This window comes from Zootoca vivipara, chromosome 16 (genome assembly GCF_965207765.1).
Source record: "Zootoca vivipara chromosome 16, rZooViv2.hap1.1, whole genome shotgun sequence".
In the NCBI taxonomy this organism is placed as follows: Eukaryota; Metazoa; Chordata; class Lepidosauria; order Squamata; family Lacertidae; genus Zootoca; species Zootoca vivipara.
The window spans coordinates 28,063,901-28,082,346 of record NC_142599.1 but is presented as its reverse complement, the minus strand read 5'-3'; the positions used below and the strand labels follow the sequence as shown (position 1 = coordinate 28,082,346).

The window sequence follows — 18,446 nt, the reverse complement described above, 5'->3', positions numbered from 1 at the left end:
TGAGGTCTTAGCCAGAGACTTTGCTGCTCATAGGTTCCGCTGCTGTTATTACTCTAGCGTTCTAACAAGCCCAAAGGCTCTTCTCTGCTGTGTGGAACTAGCAGCTTGATTCTTTGGATCCTGCCAGCAGATGTGGCACAATAAGGAAACTTGCCTTGCATGGACTCTTGCAACAGTAGTTGGCGAGGCATGCATTTATCATGATTTAAGTCATTTATTATGGACACATCAATATAAACACTCTGGAGAAGGCCAGCCAGCAGAGCTACTGTACAGAAGAAACCCAGGAAAGGATGAACATAGAAGGTTTTTTTTATTTAATTAAACATACCGTATTATTCCTATAAAATGTTTTGAACCCAAACGTGGCACACTTCTCTCACTGCCCAACCCTCCCAGTAATTTCTGTTTTTTGACATTTCTGCTAGCTTATACAACACACTGCATCACCATGAACTCTCCGAACCAACCAAAGGAGCAGGTGTACACTGCAAAAAAAAAAAAAGAGTAATAAAATGTATAGCCCCTAAAAGTCAAGAAGAGCTGGTATTTCATTCTATGCTCCAGAGTAGGAATTACAAATATCTAGAGTCTAGAAAACACAGAATATATATATATATTAGAAAAACCCACTGAATTTAAAAATACAGCAATGTTCTAGTGGTGCAATGATACCTTAGCACATTTTGAATAGTCCAAGTAATTATTATTTACCTGCCAACCCATGAAGAAAAGGATAAACAGCATTTTAAAAATACAGAATAAAAACAGAATGAACACAGTCAGATCACGCAGATGTGATGTTTCAAAGGCACAAGACAAGCTATTTAGCAAATATTACATGGGATGCAGCCGGAAGCTGTCATCCTTGCCTCTGCCACTGTCAAAACTCAAGAGAAAGTCATCACCCAGCAGCTGGACCTGTACAACATCATTACCCAGTTTGCAATTTGCCATCAAGTCCACCTGGCAGCAAAGAGACGTACTGCTTTCTGGGTTTGGAGAATCAGAAGAGTTCCACAGGACAAGCCCCAAATCTGCGAACAAAGCACTCAAGGAGCAGACAGGCAGAGCTCCAGTGAAAGAGGAGCCTTTATTCCACAAGGAGGTCGAATCTCTCAGCTTCTTCAAACTCTGCGTTCATCTGGGCTGCCCATTCATCCAGCTGTGATACCTGAAAAGGCACAAAGAGAGGCTTCAGCTAAAAGGGTGGCTCCACTAAGCAGGGTGCTAACCACTGGGCAATGCTGCTCAGTAGAAGCCGCTTTCAAGGCCTTAGCAAATATGGCCAACCGTTTCCTGTCCCCACACACATGCCTTCCAGGCAATATTTGAAATTCCCCAGGTGTTTTGTGACTGGCATGTGTCCAGTTGCAACTATGGAGAAACCTCAGGATGCCAGGTTGGCGACTGACATCTCCATCAGGATGGGTCTCCAGCTTTCTAAGGCGGGTAGCAAGAAAGACAGTCACGGGAATACAAATAAACACAAACTAAATGTAAAACTGTGAAATTCCCTGAAACGAGAAGTAATCGACTATAATAGGGGTTTACTGAAAATAATTGCCACTTAAACAACTAAGGAATATCAAAAACTTCTAGAACAAAACTAAACGATATAGAAATAACTTAAGAAGCAGACTTTGCCAAACATCAGTAACAACTAGATCACGAGAGCTTTTACAGCCCAGTTTTTGAATTTTTTAAAAAGCTAATAAAAGCTTGATTTAAATTCCCCCTTGTTTTCTGCACTTTAGGTTTCCAAACCTTTTTGAAGATGCAGAATTAGAGTTTTTACGTTTGGGTGTCTAACCCCTTATTACTGGAATGTTATTGGCTTCCTTTAAGTCCAATTAAAATAATCATAAGTTTTTCTTTGAGTTTTCTTACCCTTTATCTTTGAATTTTGGCCATTTAGAGTTTAGTATCTTTCTATTTCCTTCTGAGGAAACTGTTAATCACAGTGAAATGAGGTTTTGTAGCTGGCATCCTGTTAAGGTTTTTGATTGTTTCTTAAGTTATTTCTATACAGTATTGTTTAGTTTTGTTCTAGAAGTTTTTGATATTCCTTAGTTATTTGTTTAAGTGGCAATTATTTTCAGTAAACCCCTATTATAGTCGATTACTTCTCATTTTGGGGAATTTCACGGTTTTACATTCAGTTTCTAAAGCGGGTAAGCAGAAGAGCTTATTTATTGCATTTACACTCCCCCCCACAAAGGAGTACATGGTTCACCCACCCCTAGTTAATTCCTACAATGACCCTGTGACGTAGAGTAAGAAGCTATGACTGGTCCAAGGTCACCTAGTGAACTTCATGTCTGAGTGGGGATTTGAACCCTGATCTCCCAGGTCCTAGTCTACACTCTAACCCCTACACTACCCTGGCTTCCTACAGTATCTCTGCTTTGGGGCAGCTATATAAATTAAGTCAGTAAATAAATATGGGGAAAGTAAAATGTCACTCAGAGAAGGATTTGAAATATTTTCCTTGAAGCTTGAATTTTTATTCTCGTTTCATTTGATGTTTTAGTGTGTTGTAAACTGCTTTGAGATTTTTTTCTTTAAAATATAAAGCAGTATAGAAATCAAAAATAATAACAAAAAGCACCAGGCGGGGGAGAGATGCCTAGACATTCCATTGTGGTGACTATAACCTAGATTTAAGGTGCCATTTAGTGATTAGCTTATATATCTGAGTTTCTAACATTGCTTCCAGGATTGCCAGGACGTGTCCATTTCCAGCCCTCCATGGTGCAACTTCAATAGCAAATAACTAGGTATACCGGTAGCACTTTAAAGTGCTCGGTAAGGCTTCCTGTGCATTATCTAGTTGAGATCCTTACAAGAAGACCATGTTACACCTATCACAGGTATGGGGAAATATTTTTCAGCCACAGGGTCAGATCTTTATCTCTCCAATCCCTGGGAAGCCCAATTTGACAGAGGGGTGGGGACCCCCACATGTCAATCACTTGACATTGCAGCGATGTTAGGAGACTCTCTTCTTTTCAACAGGGGAGCCCCAGGAGCCCAGTTGGTGCAGACTTTACTGTCCCCCTTTCCTGCTTCCCATGCTCCATCTGAAATGTTATACTTACATCAAATTGTGGCATCTTCTTCTTCCTTCGTTTTTCCTTGAAAAACGAAATACCTGGGATTTCTGTGTCTCTCTCATTGATGACTCCAGGTTTTGCCACTGCTGACATCTGGGGAGCAGCTGTGTTCACAGGAGAGATGCTGGCGAGCTCACCTGGAACCAGAAGCTTATCAAAGCCAAAAAGAGTCTGCCGCTTGACTGGGCCATGGGCAGGTGTGGAAGTGTCCGACAGGCCGGAGCTGGGAGACTCTTGTCGCCTCCCCAGGAAACTGTGGCTTAAGGGGTTCTCCAGGCGGCTGTAAGACCGGCGCACTCTTTTTGGCCTGGCCAGTTCTTGCTCGTCATCAGCACTGACCAGGGGCAGGAGGTCGGCCCCTACTGGTAAGGCCCCGGCCTCAGGATGCAAAGAGCTGTGCAGGGGAGAAGGCTTCAGTTCCACCTTGGCATTACTTTCAACCTCTGTGGCTCTCAGAGGAATGTTTTCAACTTCTGTGGCTCTCAGAAGAATGTTTTCAACCTCTGTGGCTCTCAGAGGAATGTTTTCCTTGTCTTCTTTTAATGAATTCTGTAAGAGAAGATGCAAGCTTAACCTTCAATAGGAGAGGCTTCTGCAGGTGACAGACTTAGCACACTATGCTGAATAATGCTGAAAAGAGTACTCCAGCAAGAATGCCAGATGATTCACTAATTTCAGCTGATTAACGACCTGCCTTGGAACAAATTAAGTTAAGCCTATTTGTATATAGCCAAAGTAACAATGTTATGCTCCTTTCAGGTATCAAATATATCCATATTCATTTGTAAATTAACAACCCATCACATTGCGAGTTGGGATCATCATCTTTAAATAGCTCTTTCTTCATTTCCTTGTGGAGCGACACACCAGAATCAAAGAGGCTTAAAATAATAATTATAATAGAAACAAGTGTGTCCGTCACTCACAGCATCCCTGCTCCAACATTGGCAAGTTAAAGTTTGCAGCAAGCATCCCCAAACTTCAGCCCTCCAGATGTTTTGGACTACAATTCCCATCACCCCTGACCACCGGTCCTGTTAGCTAGGGATCATGGGAGTTGTAGGCCAAAACATCTGGAGGGCCGCAGTTTGGGGATGCCTGGTTTACAGCCCTGATGGAAAGGCGTGACTTTTCTGTTAACCACAGAACCTGGCGCTTGAGACTTACCCTTGGACTCCGACGGGGAATTAAGGCTGTTTCTTTTATCTGGTTTGGAAAAAGGAAAAGAAAACCCAAATGAAAATGCATTCTGCTGCTCCTGTGGATCATGCTGTCTGAGGTGGTTGCCTCCCTGCTTCAGAGGGAGTGCAATCCCATCCAGAACAGGTAACAGAATTATTTCTTAGACATGGAACCATTCTTCCACAGGGCATCTTTCTTGCCAGGATTCAGATTCAGTTAACTGGCCCAGACCAACACTGCACTCAAGGTCTGATCCAGGGTCTGCATGACCCCTCCTGATCTTCAAGTTAAGATAGATGCACTATAGCATTATAATTTTGCCAGCATTTGGATTTACTTGTTCTTTAAGAGCAAAGTATAGATTAAAAGAAGAAGTGGTGAGCAGCAGGGAGATTTTTTTGGTGATAGCAGCTTTTCCAACCTCGATCAGAAGCTCCAACATTTCTTCTTTCAGTATAATTCTTCAAAAGGTTTTGAGTTATAGTCCAATTCTTAGAGCAACCAGTTAACTACTAAGGAAATTTGTGAATTTCAAAACAGGAAACTTGATTTAACTATTTTTGCATCTGGTCATCCTAAAGAGTGGCACAAAATTGGCATGTAAGTACATCAAATTAATCTGAAGGGGGTACTATGTTGCTGTTTGGGCTCTAAACTGGGTCCTGGGTGCAAAGAGGCTACAGCCCAGGGGGAGATAGAGAGAGAAAAATCCATGGATGGCTCTCTCTGCACTAGCGGAAAATGGCACCAGGCCTCTATAATTCCACGTACCTGCCGATTTCGTGGCATGATCTTTTTCACAGTGACTGGCCGCATTGGAAATGGTCCAGATGTCTGTGGAGAAGACAAGTAACAATTCAAGTGAGCGTTGAAAGGGAACTTTGGGGAACCTAAAGGGTTATGTTCCTTCTTTCCAAAAGAACCCCAACATCAGCCTTTTGCTAACAATTCCCTAGGCACATCAGCTGTCAAAAAAGCATACTGGTCGCAGCAGTCAAAGTTCAAGCAGGAGGAGCACACCCAGGGAAAACGCACACGGCTGTGACGTTTCCTGCCCCACTCGCATCCTGGGCAGGAAAACAGGAGAAACGTTTCCACCCACCAGATTGCCGCCTGGCACTTTGCTCGCCACCGGGCTCGGCTTCCCCTGCGACACGGGCTGAGCCGAGGGCGACGCGATCCTCTCCGACCGGCGCCGCCGCGAGGGAGAAGCAGCATCAGCATCAACAGCACCTGCGAGAAAGGGAGCGAAAAAGAGGGGCGCTCAGCGGGAGCGAACCCCAGGGGAATCCGCCAAGATCTCCTGCGATCCCCCTGGGCGGCCGCTTTGGATGTTGCTCGGCATCGTTCCCGCCGCCGCACCAACAGCGGCCACCCCAGGCAGGCTGGGCTCGGGCAAGACAGACGCACGTCCTAGGGGCAGCCGCTCGAGCGGATCCCAAGCGGGGCCCCTTCGTGCGCAGCGAGGCCGCCAGCCAATGGGACCCCACAGCCGAGGGGACGGAAACGGCCTGACCGGCTGCCACCCCCAACAAAACGGCCCTCCGCCAAATGGGCGCCTCTTCCTCTCTTTGCCCCCCACCGCCCCCCTGCTTATAACGGTCCTCTGGAAACGTCACCCCTCCCCGCTCACCTGCCCTGGCCTCCCCAGCGGAGCGAACCCTCCTGGGCCTTGCGCGACCTCCTCCCGCCATTGCGGCCTGAGGACAGCTTCGCTTCAAGATCCTCTTCGCCGTTGAATTCGCCCGCCACCGCTTCGGCGGAAGTAGCGTAAGGGAAGAGGCGCGGCCAGGTAAGTGGCAAGGGAAGCGAGTCGCCGCCAGCGCCATCTTGGGAGAGGCCCTCGCGTGCCCCCCGCTCTCTCGCGAGGTTAGCGCCGCTCGCGTGACTCCGGGAATGATGCCATCAGAGCGCGTCCTCCCCGGAAGAGACGTGGCAGCTGGACCAACAGGCGAAGGCATCGTCGCCCCCCTTCCTTCCCCTCCTCCTCCCTTTCCGCCATGGCCACGCCCCTTCCCCGGAATCTGTGAGGGGAATCCGTGGGTATCGGCGGACCCTCGCGTGGCGGGGCCGGTAAATAAGGGCTAGGGCGCCTAGGGATCGCGTCACTCGGACGCTTGGGTTCCTTTCCTGGTGGAGGGCAGGACTCCTTGGTTCTTGGCAGGGCGGGTCTGCAGAGCAGAGCGCCCCGATCCCCTTCAGAAAGAGGAGCGACAGTGGGACGATCACTGCTCCTGGGTTCTTCGTGGGGTGAGCGTCGCTGGATCCGGGCGGGGCGGCGGGAACAAATGTCTGTTGCAACTGCTGGGATGCTTGGCTGGAAGAGATGACGATTGTCATGTTGGTGGGGGGAGAGAAAAGTGTCTGTGATTTTTTAACATCCCAATCTTGAGGGAGCTTTCGTGGAGATGTCTCCAGTGCGCCTGGGACTAACTTAGGTAATATTTGTGTGGGCAGAGTATTGCAGTCTCCGTGGGCTGATTCTGGTATAGCTCCTCCATAGAGCAGTTACAGTTGCCTGAAAGATCAGGGAAATCAACAGGACTAGCTTTCTCTGCTTTTGCAGCGCCATGCTCCTCAGTGTTACCTGCTGTGTTTTGGGGTGGGAGGTAGAGGAGACAGTGGAAATGTTGTGGGAGCATTCAGATGGTGGCAGTGTAGATTCTGGACTCTGCTAGTGAGGAAGTGCAGGAATTGGAGCTAAGGATGAAGACTTGGGGTGGAGGTTGTGTTTTGCTAATCTGGTACCAAGGTTGGGTTGGAAAGCCTTCATCCAGGCAAGGGAGTAATCCCTCTTTCTTTCTTTCTTTCTTTCCTTGCCTAGCTTCCTTTGGTCCTGAGTTGGCACTGCATTTGCCATCATGGGGCTTTGTAAGTGCCCCAAGAGGAAAGTCACCAATCTGTTCTGTTTTGAGCACCGGGTGAATGTCTGTGAGAACTGCATTGTTGCTAATCATGCCAAGGTAAATGGGGCCACTGGATTAAGGGCGGAGGGTTGAGACTGGGCTAGAGAGTTACCTTTTGCCAGGAGGCAATGTAACCCTGGAAAAGGGGGAAATGGGGATTTTAGGTTCTCGCCTTTCTCCCTTTTCCTGCTCTTGTTAGAAACACGAAAGCAGAACATTGAAAAGTATTTGCCTTTGTGATAGGGTGTGTGAGAGGAACCTGCATCATTCAAGATTTTGGGCTATAACTCCCACCAGGGGCAAACGGGGATGGTGGGAGTTGTACGTAGCTCAAGGGCCATGGCACCATCTCCCCCTTCCCTCGATTGTTGCTCTATGCTACCTTTTCAGCCTACCTGAGGACTAGTTCTGCTGAGCAGAAGTGTGAAGTGCCTCCTGGGCATTGATTTCTATGCTGTTCAAACATTTGATGCTGAAGGGTGGCTTTTTGTTGTCCTTATCATCAGCCTTGGCTTTTTTTTTTTACTGGAGCTTGGAAAGTGTTTAGACTCTTAGAGGGAAGAACCTAGAACCACCTCTGTATCAACAGCTGATAGGCCTGAAAGAGCCACTCTGTATGATCTCCAAGGTTCCCCCCCCCAGCTCTCCTGCCCCCTTTTATTTTTTCAACTTTTTGGCAATTGTGTAAAGCTGCAGTTGTGCAAATGATATCACCATAATAAGTGATTTACTTGTACATGCTGTAATAAAGAAATAAGGTTGGTTCTGATTCAGTTATGTGACTGTCTCCTTCCTTCAGTTCCACCATTTCCTAAGCACCCTCTTAGTAACACCTACTCTGTACCAAGTTCAGACCTCTCAGACACACAAAAGTAGGCTGTGGTTTCCTTTGGGGATTTTACTGGACCTGAGCATCTTTAGAAAACTTTGTTATTGTTATCATTATCTTTGTTACCAATATCCTAAAACTCTGGTGCAACCACACTTACCCTGAGCCTAATTCCCTCTTGCCCAAGCATCTGCCTCTCTTTTTCTTCTTCTAGTGTATTGTCCAGTCATACCTGCAATGGCTTCAGGACAGCGATTACAATCCCAACTGTCGGCTGTGCAATACACTTCTCTCCACTAAAGAGACAGTCCGGCTGGTTTGCTATGGTCAGTAAAAGTTCTCTATGCTCTCAGGTGTGACATACATCCACGAAGCTAGGTCTAGGCTCTGCAAGCAGTAACTGTGCTAAACTTAGCAAATCGTCCTCCTGAGGTCCAGAAAATGCCCCCATTCCCTGGACCTTGAAATGCCACTGCAGCAACTTTAAAGTTGGCTTCATACAAATAAGAGAGGCAGGAAAATGTTGATTGTGGAAAGAGGGTGGGGTGTTTGTGGGAGATGCCCCCTACTCTGAGTCTGCCAGAAACCTGTAGTTGGTTAAGGCTACTGGGAGGGGGAAACTACAGTTCCCAGTATTCTTTGTGGGAAGTCATGTGCTTTGGATATGCTTTAGCTCTATGGTGTGGATCTGCCCTATCTGTCCCCCTGTCCCCATGCGAAGGTTCGCCCTAACAGATCCCCCACCTCCATTCCTGTAGATCTCTTTCACTGGTCCTGCCTCAACGAGATGGCCAACCAGCTGCCGAAGAATACTGCCCCAGCTGGCTACCAGTGTCCCAACTGCCAGGGCCCCGTCTTTCCACCAGCCAACCTTGTCAGTCCAGTAGCATCAGTACTGCGAGAGAAGCTGTCAATGGTGAACTGGGCTCGGGCTGGCCTTGGGCTCCCGCTGGTAAGAGGCAATTGCAGCATTTTTGGTTTTTGCTTTATTCTAAGGAGGGCTGATTGGAGGCATAAGAAAAGATGGGTTGGATCAGGCCAGTGGCCCACCTGGTCCAGTATCTGTCACTGAGGCTAATAGAGCATAGCTATGAATGATTTGCCTAGAGCAGGCATGTCAAACCTGCGGCCCTCCAGATGTTTTGGACTACAATTCCCATCTTCCCCAACCACTGGTCCTGCTAGCTAGGGATCATGGGAGTTGTAGGCCAAAACATCTGGAGGGCCGCAGGTTTGACATGCCTGGCCTAGAGCCTGCTGCCAGGTAGAGAAGTTCTTGCTGTTTTTAGCTTCTGGGGTTGTCTTGTGAGGAGGAAAGAAAGTGATATATGCGGTCAGCAAAACACCCTTGATGGGGAGGGGGAATCTGCAGGGAGGGTGTCAATTGACAAGGAGGGTGTCAATTCAGAACTGGGATGATGAGAAAGGGGGAAAGATTTGGAATCAAATCTCCTCATCAAGCAGATTCCCAGATGGCAGTTCCTTTTTTCCTTTCCCTTCTCGGGGACTGGACCAGGGATCCAGTTCGGTGTTTCAGCATGTGCAAACGGTTCCCACTTGGGTAAATCCAGGGTGTTTGTATCCGTGGACAGACAGACATATCCATGGAAGTGAAGGGTCAGCTTCAGGGCACCTCTGCAAGCTGGAAGATGAACCTCAGCCAGGCCTACTGGACTGAAGGCGCAGATTCCAGGGCCAGAGGACTTTCTGCACCCACCCACCCGCGCGTTTCTTCTGCCTGCTGTGAATTTTCCTAATTAGCCTTAAATCTGACTTTTGCTTTCATTCTGCTCAGATTGATGAAACGGAGACAGTCCAGGAAGCAGAGCCTCACGACACCGCAGACTACACGGATTGGTCCAGCTTCACTGGTGAGTATTGCCAAAGTAGGAAGAGCCAGGCACTGTGACAGCTATTCTGTCTCTCAGCTGCTGGTCCCACCCCTCTCATGCCCTCTGGCTGGGTCTCCTGGCATGATAACAAACTCCTTTTCTCTGGAGGCTTTGTGAGCGCAGAGCATTCAAGGTGCCCCACTCAAGAAGACAACTGTGTTTAGGAACTAACTGGGGAGGGGGCAGCATTTCACAATTCCATTCCCATTGGGAGATTTCCTACCCCTCTCTCCCATGAGCATTGCAAGCAGGAAAGTGTGTGTGGGGTATCCTCATAGCAGCCAGAATCTCTGTGTTTGTTGAAAAGGCCTCACACTGAAGACCTTCCTCCTTGAGGGAAGGGGCATGGCCCTGGGTCCCTGGCCTAAACTTGTGAAGAAGTGTCTCAAGCGCACGAACCAAGCCTGCTCTCGTCCATTCTTGCCTCTATGACCTCTCCTCTCTTTCTCGCCCCATATCCAGTCCTCAACTCGGAGGAAACTGTGCAGCAGAGCCCCCATTCGGCCTTCTCTTATAGTCCCAGCACAAGCTTCCCCTCCTCCCAACAACAGCAAAGCATGAACAACGGGGCGGTGCAGGAGCACCAGCACACGGTCATCAGCATGAATGCTTTGTCCAATGACCCCGTCACCATTAACGCAGGTAGGCACACAGGTGGGGGGGGGCCTTTCATCCAGGGAAGGGTGCCTGGGGGGAGAACAATACTATCTCCCCCATGAGGGAACGTGGGCTGAGGAAGAGCATGGGACCTCATGCCTTTTTGCTTTCTGCCTTGCTGCTTGTGGCCCGTTCCTCTCAGATGTGAAGCTGGCAAATGAAATGAAATTGGCAAATGAGGCAAATTGGGTCGTGAGAAGCAGGGAAGGGAGAGTCCTCCCATCCTACTGATGCTGCCACTTGGTGGGCAGATATTTAAGATGGACAAAAGGAAGAACTTTGTACAGCACAGACCACACAGAGTTGGATACACACCCACCTTCTTCAGGGGTCTCCCTGCTGCTGCTGCTCTTTTGTTGATCTTCTTTTGTTGAGTCAGGAGGGCAACCTCGCCCCAGTAGAGCCCCTTGATCAGTGGCAGGAGCCAGAGGGTGCTGCTCTTCAGTTCTGCAGTCCCCAGGCAGGCAGCAAGTTGGAGCCAAACGGTTTTCTGGCATGGAGGGCAAGGCAAGCAATGAGGAGGAGAGCCATGCCCATGCCTGGCACGCGGGAGGTCCAAGGTTCAATCCCTGCTGGCATCTCCATTTAAAAAGAGGATCAGGGAGCTGCAGTAGCAGCAAGAGGTGTTGGGAAGGCCATGCCTGCCTGCCTGCCTGGAGGGTCAGTTCTGCTGGTCAGTGTGTGCAGAGGCAGCAGACTTTGGCTCAATGAGAGTCTGATCTGGGACAGGGCAGCTTCTGGGATGCCCCCTGGGCCATCCTCATGCATATCAGGGTTTGTAAAGCGGGTTAGTCCTTTTTCGTGGGGGTAGGTGGCCTTTTTCAACCCATCTTCTCTATGCCATTATCCGCTCCTTTTCTGGCAGCCTCCTCGCCACGGAAAGTGTATGACACCCGGGAAGGCGGGGGCAGCAGGGCTTCCGAGGCTCACGTGGATTTTGATGAAGACAAGTACCGCCGGCGGCCAGCGCTTGGCTGGCTTGCCCAGCTGCTCAAGTAAGTTCGGAAGAAGTTGCAGTCATTCAGAGGGGCTGGCCAGAGACACAGGGGCCTCCTGGTCCCATGGGGCTGGTGTGGAATCTATACAGGCTGGGCTTCTATACAGGCTGGCATGAGAATGGTAGAGAGACCAGATACAGGAGGAGTCTGGGCTTGTACTGAAGGAAGGATGGGAAGCCTATGTCCCACTAGGGAGGGGCAGGAAGCTGTGCTGTGGTGTGTATGCAAATGTGGGTGCACACACACACTCTTTTGTTTGTTTGTCTGTCTGTCTCTACCTTTAGGGCAGTACTGCCTTCACATTTTCAAACACATCATTTGGGCTATGATGTTGTGCAGGAAGCCAAATTGAGCCTCACAGACTGAGCTCTGTTTAGCCTTGATTCCAAATCTTTCTTTCTCATCATCCCAGTTCTGAATTGACACCCTCCTTGTAAAGTGGAGAAAGTAAAGTAAAATCCACCTAGCAGGCTGGGAGGCACAAGGTCTGTCTCTTGCCCCAAACTTCCCAAGCTTCCCTCCGTTACCTTCTGGGTACTTGTCTTTTTTATTTGAGCTTATAAAATGTTTAAATCAAAATATGTTCAACCTTCCAATTGCTTTTCCCCCACCTTGGATTGTGCTGCTGAAAGCAGGCACATTTCTTTAGCCTACTTATTAAGGAACTCCTTTCAGAAAATGCATTGTTCCTTACTACAGTGGTGCCTCGTTTAACGAATGCCCTGCTTAACGAAATTTCTGCTTAACGAAAAGTTTTTTCTAGCGGAGGTTGCCTTGTTAGACGAATTCGTTTTACGAAAAATTTGTCTAGTGAATTGTGGTTTCCCATAGGAATGCATTGGAATTCAATTAATGCGTTCCTATGGGCAAAAAAAATTCAATGCATTCCTATGGGATTCGCTAGACGAATTTTTCCTTATAAGAAAAGACCCGTGGAACGAATTAAATTCGTCTAGCGAGGCACCACTGTATTCTGTCCCTAATACTTTCCTCCTCAGCTGTGTGCTCACAGTAGCTTAGCTAATGCCTAGAAGGAGGTTACAGGGCACCAGTTTGGATTTCGCCTCTTCCCTGCTTGGAAGGAGCTCTTGCTAACACTTTCTCTCCTTCCTCTTGCTGTCAGGAACCGCTTCAGCTCTAGGAAGCAGCCCCGCTCCATGATGCAGAGGTTCGTCATCCTCCTCCTAATTGGTGGAATTGGTTTCCTCACCCTTGTCATCATCATGATGAAGGTGGGACGGGCCTCTGCCGACCACGACCCCAACTTGGACCCCAAGTTCAACCCACACATCCGGGTTGGGCAGGAGTGAGTGGGGGGGGGCAGCCTCTTCCCTGCTGGGCTCCCTTCTCTGTTCTGGGCTCCCCTGCCTGCTCCTGGAGAAAGTTGGACTGAGGAGAGTCCTGGAATAGCTCTTTGGTTGCAATCTCAGCCCCTCCCAGGAAGAAACAGATGACCACGGCCACTCCTGACAGCTTGGACAAAGAGACTCTGGTGAAGGAGTCGCCCTCTTCCTTCTATCTTCTGCAAACTCAACCTGGAGCTGGGAACTCTCTTTTTGCATTTTGGGGGCCCCAGAGCACCCCACCCCCATCCTGCTGTCATCCAAATGCCGGGATGGTCACAGATGGGAGAGGTTCGCTTTTCCTGGGCATCTTCCCATGACATTACAGAGAGGAATAACAGTTCAATGGTCTGCATCTGCTTTTTCTGACTACTACTCAATGGAGTACCACCAGTCTTCCTCCATTCACTGATGTGAAATGACAGCTGCTGAGTCAGTAGAGGAGCTCTCTCCCTCTCCCTCCCCCCCATCTCACACACCCACACCAACCCCCTATGTTTCATTGGCTTTCTTTTACTGAAGTGAAAAGCCCATCCTCTTTGCTCAGCTTTTACTAGCAGCTGAGATACTCTCTCTTGTTTTTCTCAGCTTTGATGTTCACAATTAGAAAGGAACTATGGAAACCAAGCACTCCCCATGCACCACCGCTCCCTCCCAATGCCCTGTAACAGTGTCAGTAAAAGAGTGGGACCAATGGGGGGGAGGAGTTTCCCCCCTTTGTCCAATTTAGGGTGGGAGGGGGTTTCAGTAATAGGCTCCTGCTGCTTCAGACCCATCTCAGTGCTTTGCTGTGGGCTACCTGAATTCCAAGAACATAGGGAAGCCCTACTTAGATCTCCCTTTTGGTCCTGGCAGGGCTGGTGCATGGGGGCCCAAGCACTTTACCTAAGGTAGTTGTTTCAGCACAAGGGTCTGCACCATCCCCGATAGCTTTCCTTAGCCCAGCTGTAGTCCCAAGGAGCAGGTGCCTGCTTCTTGCACAGCCCATCTTTGCCCTGTCAACACCTCTCAACAGGGTGTTTGCAGCTGGAGAGAGCACTAGGGAGGAGGGAGCAGAATCCCCCTTACCACAATATTCTGGCAGTAATGGAGACATGGATAAATGGCTCATTGTCCGCTTCAGCAGAACGCTGAAATAGCAGAAATCTAACTGAGAGCTGGCAGCACAAGTGGGGCTTGTTTTTCCTGCTTTAACGGTGCAGTGGCTGGGATCGCGAGTTCCATGTTAAGTTTATTGTGGCAAATGTGATGCCTGTGTACAATCCCAAGCACCATCTCTCTACTCATCTACACCCCCCAAAAAAAATATCTCATGCTGCAGGGCTGGTAGCAGTTGGGTGATCCTCAGACCCTGCTCTTCAACTGAGAGGTGCTGGCCCCATCCATAGCAGCTTGGAACGGGGTGGGTGGGCACATGAGCCTTCCCATGATCCCTTGCAGCAAGGAAAGGTTATTTGGAGGTGTCTGACTGGTGCTGCCCCAGCAACGTGACTGTGTGGCTCACTGACCACCTCAATTCTCTCTTGGTGAAAATACAAGACTTTATTACACCTGAAGCAATAGACCTGTTTGTTTGTTGGTGTTCCATTAAACTCTCTTGGTTAACCTCAAGCTGCATTTTCTCCCTCCCTTCTTCCTTGGAGGCAAACTGGAATAAGCCTGGGGAGTGCCCCCCCCCCACTTTTGAGAATCGCCGCTTAGTACTGTTCCTCTCTGTAATCAATGGTGGCATAGTCCATGCTGAAGCGGGCAAGAAAGGCGGCAAAGTTCAGGGCTGGGCAGAAAGGAGAGGAAGGCATCAGTAATCATTTCAATACAAACACTGCTTTTTCCCAATTGAAAGATAGACATCTGAAGCCTGATATCCTCCACACAACCTAGGCAGATGATTTCTTTCACAGTTACTTACTTGTGTGGTACAGACATGCAGGCCCATTGGGAATGTAGCGCTAAACCATGGTTTAGCTCTATGGTAATGAGCCCATGGGCTTGCATATTTCCCCTTTCCCCCTCCTGGCTGGCGTGGCTCCCATGAGGAAATTGGAAGTACCCACTTCCAAACGACAAGTATTTAGAATTCCTTGCTGCTTCTCAGTTTGGCGGAACTGGTTAGCTTAAACTGTATCCTGAGAAGCTGCCTCATACATAGTAAGGCCATTGATCCATCCAGCTGAGTACTGTCCCCTCTCCACTGATTTGTAATAGCTCTCCAGGGTTTCAGATGAGGGATGTTCCCAGCCCTACACTGAGATTCTTCCGGGGACTGAACCTAGAACCTTCTGCATGCGAGGCAGGTGCCCTGACACTGAGCTGCAGCCCTTCCCCTGGTTTGTAAATAAGCCAGGACCACAAACCAACAACTTGATGGTGGCAGGACCATAACCTGTGGCTTTGATCCTACATTTCAAAGCAAAAGCAGAAGCTTCCAGTCTCTTCACGGCTTTGGCAGAGGAGACTCGTTCACAAGCCACTAACATCACTGCATGCGGAAAAGTACGTTGTGGCAGGGGGGCTGAAAGTGCTGATGGAAAAAAGTGACTCCACTTCTCCAACACGTAATGGGGGTGGGAGGGACCCACTGCTTTGAAGCAAGCAAGTTTGTGTGTTTCTGGGTATGACAAAATGTGGAATGGCCTCACAGAAGTTGAGCCATTCAATAGGGAGTTTTGGCTAGAGGAATGGGCCTTATGTCTGGGAAGCATCAGGGAAAACCTTCCTATCCTATCCTAGGGCCAGAGTTGGCTTCTGCTGCGACATGAGGCGGCACCTTCTCCTTTGCAGCGAATGTGGCATTCCTAACTAGGCCCACCTCTTTCCACCACTGATAATCCCAGTTGAAGGCCCATCACTGTGCTCTAGCCACACTCCTCCTCCTCCTCCTCCTCCTCAGGGTTGGGTTCTTTTGGAGGGGGGCGTCTTCTGACTTGGAGATGGGGACCCTGTGAGTGGATTCCTTTTGTCCGGGTTCATTGGCTAGAGCTGAAGCAGTGGCTAGAGCTGGGGCATCTTTTCCAGTGTGCATTTTTCTATGGAAATCTGTTTCCTGAGCTTATTAGTAGAAATCAACAGGTGCCAGTAAGTATTAAGCACCTGTGGGTGATTTTAGTGTTTTTTGCTTTGTTTACTATATAAAAGTAAAATAAGCCTGCTAAATTAGATCACTTTTTAGAACCTCAGAAAACGTTACGATGGCAAAATAATAATTTAAAAAACCCTGCTCTATGGAAATTGCCCTAATTTGCACAAAAGATTCCAATTCAATCTTTCCCAGAAAGTTCACATTAGTGGGCTTGAAGGGAGCCCCAGAATATGTGGCGGGTCCCCATCCCTCTAGTCCCAAACTTGCCTTACCGAAAGATGTCATGGCAATGTACATCAGCACATCATCGTCTGCTTGTAAGGTGTAGATCGCTGCCAGCAGTGCCCAGTAGAAGCTGGCTGTATGTGAGGTCTGCAGAAACCAAACAGAAGTGATTTGTCTTCAATGATGGAAAGGGAAAAGTGGGAGGGGGGGAATTATCTCTGCACTACTGTCTGTGGAATTAAGATGTAAGGGGGCAAATGGGACACTTTTCTAGATGCTTATTTCAAACGCCCACTACATTTGTGGAAAAGTTAGCTTAGAATCCTAGACCACACACCCCAAATCTCTCCACATCCATTTAATCTGGAGTGAGTCTCAGCATGCTGGTCATATCCAAGAACTTTTTTTCATTAATTTAGAGTCAAGGTTAACCTTCCTGGCTTTCTATCTGCAATGCTGAATGCAAGGGCTAGTCAGGATGTTTAAAACAGAGACAGAAGGAAGGGCGAGACCTACAGTGGGTGACTGGCAATATTTTATGTATTTATTTTCTTAGCACTATTTTTATAGACTGCCCAATAACAATAGAAACATTTAAGATATAAATAGTAAGGGCAAGAATATATAATGAAGAGTAACAAAATTCCACCAACAGAGAATTAAAAACATCAACCTCAAACTCAAGAATATTTTAAAAGAGTGTTCAGGATTTAATTTTTGAAAGAAAGTTGATGGTGCTGGAAATATGACAAAGGAGCTTGTCTGTTTTGGCAGAGCAGTCTACAGCTGAAGTGCTATCACTTCTAACTGACCATCTTATCCTCCTTGAATTTGTCTTTTCCCCTTTTCAAACTGTCCAGATGTGTGCCATCACCTACATCTTATGCTAGTTAATTCTCTCATTCACCCGTAACGAGAGCCAGTATAGTGTACTGGAGGCCAGCGTTCAAATCCTCCCTCAGCCAGTCACTTCCTCTCAGTCTAACCTACCTCACAAGGTTGCTATGGGGTATAAAGGGCAAGAAGAAGTGTGGATGCCACCCTGAGCTCCTGGGCTTCAGTCTTCACTGGGGTCTTGTATTGCAGGAGAGAGAAACTCCTCTGTCCACTTTCTCCAGATCATGTACAATTTGACACACCTCTATCATGTCCCTCCTCCATGCTTTTAAACCTAAACTAAAAAGACTGAAGCGTAGTGACCTTTCCTCCTAGGGGAGTTGCTGCAAGTCCCAGATCATTTTAGTTGCCCTATTCCACCTCTACAACAACCTTTTTGATAAACAGTAACTTTTGAGATTTGAAAACACAAATTAATGCCAATTATTTATGAAGGGACAGTGTGTCAATGTCCATCCTGATGGGTTTGGTACTTATGCACCAGAACTCATCCATTTTCTACAGTCGCAAGCACCACCTGGGAGTTTTTCTTGTGTAAGCCTCTTTGAAATGACTGCCTGCAAAATAGAGGAAATGTGTGAGAGACAGGAAGAGAGATAGAGCTTTTTACCAATAGCACTACCGTAAAATGGAAGCTCATGAGGTCCCCCCTTTGGGAGACGAAGAAGTGATACAGGTCACCAATGAGGACACCTGTGTGAATGAGGAGCAGAATGATAGAGCCAATGGTGTAGATGACTTTGGTTGGAAAGGTGATAGTTATGAATGGATCCTTCCAGCTCATCCTCTCTATGCACCTCTGCAGTTGGCTGCTTCATTGATTTAGTAGAACCCTGAGGAAGGCAAAGCACATTTAGACAGCCCAGATTCTGAGAGATGCAGATCCTGGCCTGCTGAAGTCATAGAGACCCAGAGGTTCCAGAACTCTTGGCCTAGGAAAAGGCAGCCACGGGCAAGAGAGTGCTGGGGTGCAGCAAGGTCCCTTTGGATACCAAGTTGAGGAAGAATAAGGAAGAGGGCTGGAGGAGACTCTTGAGAGTCCCATGGACTGCAAGAAGATCAAACCTATCCATTCTGAAGGAAATCAGCCCTAAGTGCTCACTGGAAGGACAGATTGTGAAGCTGAGGCTCCAATACTTTGGCCACCTCATGAGAAGAGAAGAATCCTTGGAAAATACCCTGATGTTGGGAAAGATTGAGGGCACTAGGAGAAGGGGACGACAGAGGACAAGATGGTTGGACAGTGTTCTCAAAGCTACGAACATGAGTTTGACTAAACTGCGGGAGGCAGTGGAAGACAGGAGTGCCTGGCGTGCTATGGT

At 48.1% G+C, this 18,446-nt stretch overlaps 3 protein-coding genes across 5 annotated transcripts; 1 reads left to right on the top strand and 2 right to left on the bottom strand.

Moving 5' to 3' along the window:
- Nucleotides 1-296: 296 nt before the first annotated feature.
- On the bottom strand, nt 297-6,351 carry CDCA5 (cell division cycle associated 5). Its single transcript, XM_035098826.3, has 6 exons — nt 5,932-6,351; nt 5,401-5,531; nt 5,070-5,132; nt 4,284-4,322; nt 3,102-3,665; nt 297-1,174 (listed from the first exon to the last, which is right to left on the bottom strand). The coding sequence occupies exons 1-6, from the start codon at nt 6,257-6,259 to the stop codon at nt 1,094-1,096; spliced, it is 1,206 nt and encodes a 401-aa protein (XP_034954717.3). The 5' UTR covers nt 6,260-6,351; the 3' UTR covers nt 297-1,093.
- Nucleotides 6,231-14,534, top strand: ZFPL1 (zinc finger protein like 1). 3 transcript variants are annotated; one of them, XM_035098343.3, is made up of 8 exons: nt 6,231-6,371; nt 7,123-7,261; nt 8,248-8,359; nt 8,792-8,985; nt 9,829-9,904; nt 10,388-10,567; nt 11,448-11,577; nt 12,704-14,534. In XM_035098343.3, exons 2-8 carry the CDS (start codon nt 7,160-7,162, stop codon nt 12,888-12,890), a joined length of 981 nt encoding a protein of 326 aa, XP_034954234.1. In that variant the 5' UTR covers nt 6,231-6,371; nt 7,123-7,159; the 3' UTR covers nt 12,891-14,534. The 3 variants fall into 3 exon arrangements, with proteins under 3 accessions (XP_034954234.1, XP_034954233.1, XP_034954235.1); XM_035098342.3 differs by having other exon boundaries at nt 6,231-6,548; XM_035098344.3 differs by having other exon boundaries at nt 6,231-6,736.
- On the bottom strand, nt 14,451-17,997 carry CATSPERH (catsper channel auxiliary subunit eta). Its single transcript, XM_035098345.3, has 3 exons — nt 17,735-17,997; nt 16,275-16,374; nt 14,451-14,697 (listed from the first exon to the last, which is right to left on the bottom strand). The coding sequence occupies exons 1-3, from the start codon at nt 17,906-17,908 to the stop codon at nt 14,621-14,623; spliced, it is 351 nt and encodes a 116-aa protein (XP_034954236.1). The 5' UTR covers nt 17,909-17,997; the 3' UTR covers nt 14,451-14,620.
- Nucleotides 17,998-18,446: the final 449 nt, after the last annotated feature.

Excerpts from the sequence above, each read along its gene's own strand:
- CATSPERH (XM_035098345.3), bottom strand. The coding sequence starts at position 17,908 with ATGAGCTGGAAGGATCCATTCATAACTATCACCTTTCCAACCAAAGTC. Across the intron at positions 16,375-17,734 it reads ATTTTACGGTAGTGCTATTG|ACCTCACATACAGCCAGCTT; the intron begins GTAAAAAGCTCT and ends TGGTTTCTGCAG. Across the intron at positions 14,698-16,274 it reads CATTGCCATGACATCTTTCG|CCCTGAACTTTGCCGCCTTT; the intron begins GTAAGGCAAGTT and ends CTTTCTGCCCAG.
- ZFPL1 (XM_035098343.3), top strand. The coding sequence starts at position 7,160 with ATGGGGCTTTGTAAGTGCCCCAAGAGGAAAGTCACCAATCTGTTCTGT. Across the intron at positions 7,262-8,247 it reads TTGTTGCTAATCATGCCAAG|TGTATTGTCCAGTCATACCT; the intron begins GTAAATGGGGCC and ends TTCTTCTTCTAG. Across the intron at positions 8,360-8,791 it reads AGTCCGGCTGGTTTGCTATG|ATCTCTTTCACTGGTCCTGC; the intron begins GTCAGTAAAAGT and ends CCATTCCTGTAG.
- CDCA5 (XM_035098826.3), bottom strand. The coding sequence starts at position 6,259 with ATGCCTTCGCCTGTTGGTCCAGCTGCCACGTCTCTTCCGGGGAGGACG. Across the intron at positions 5,532-5,931 it reads CGCTGGGGAGGCCAGGGCAG|GTGCTGTTGATGCTGATGCT; the intron begins GTGAGCGGGGAG and ends CCTTTCTCGCAG. Across the intron at positions 1,175-3,101 it reads AGAAGATGCCACAATTTGAT|GTATCACAGCTGGATGAATG; the intron begins GTAAGTATAACA and ends GTGCCTTTTCAG.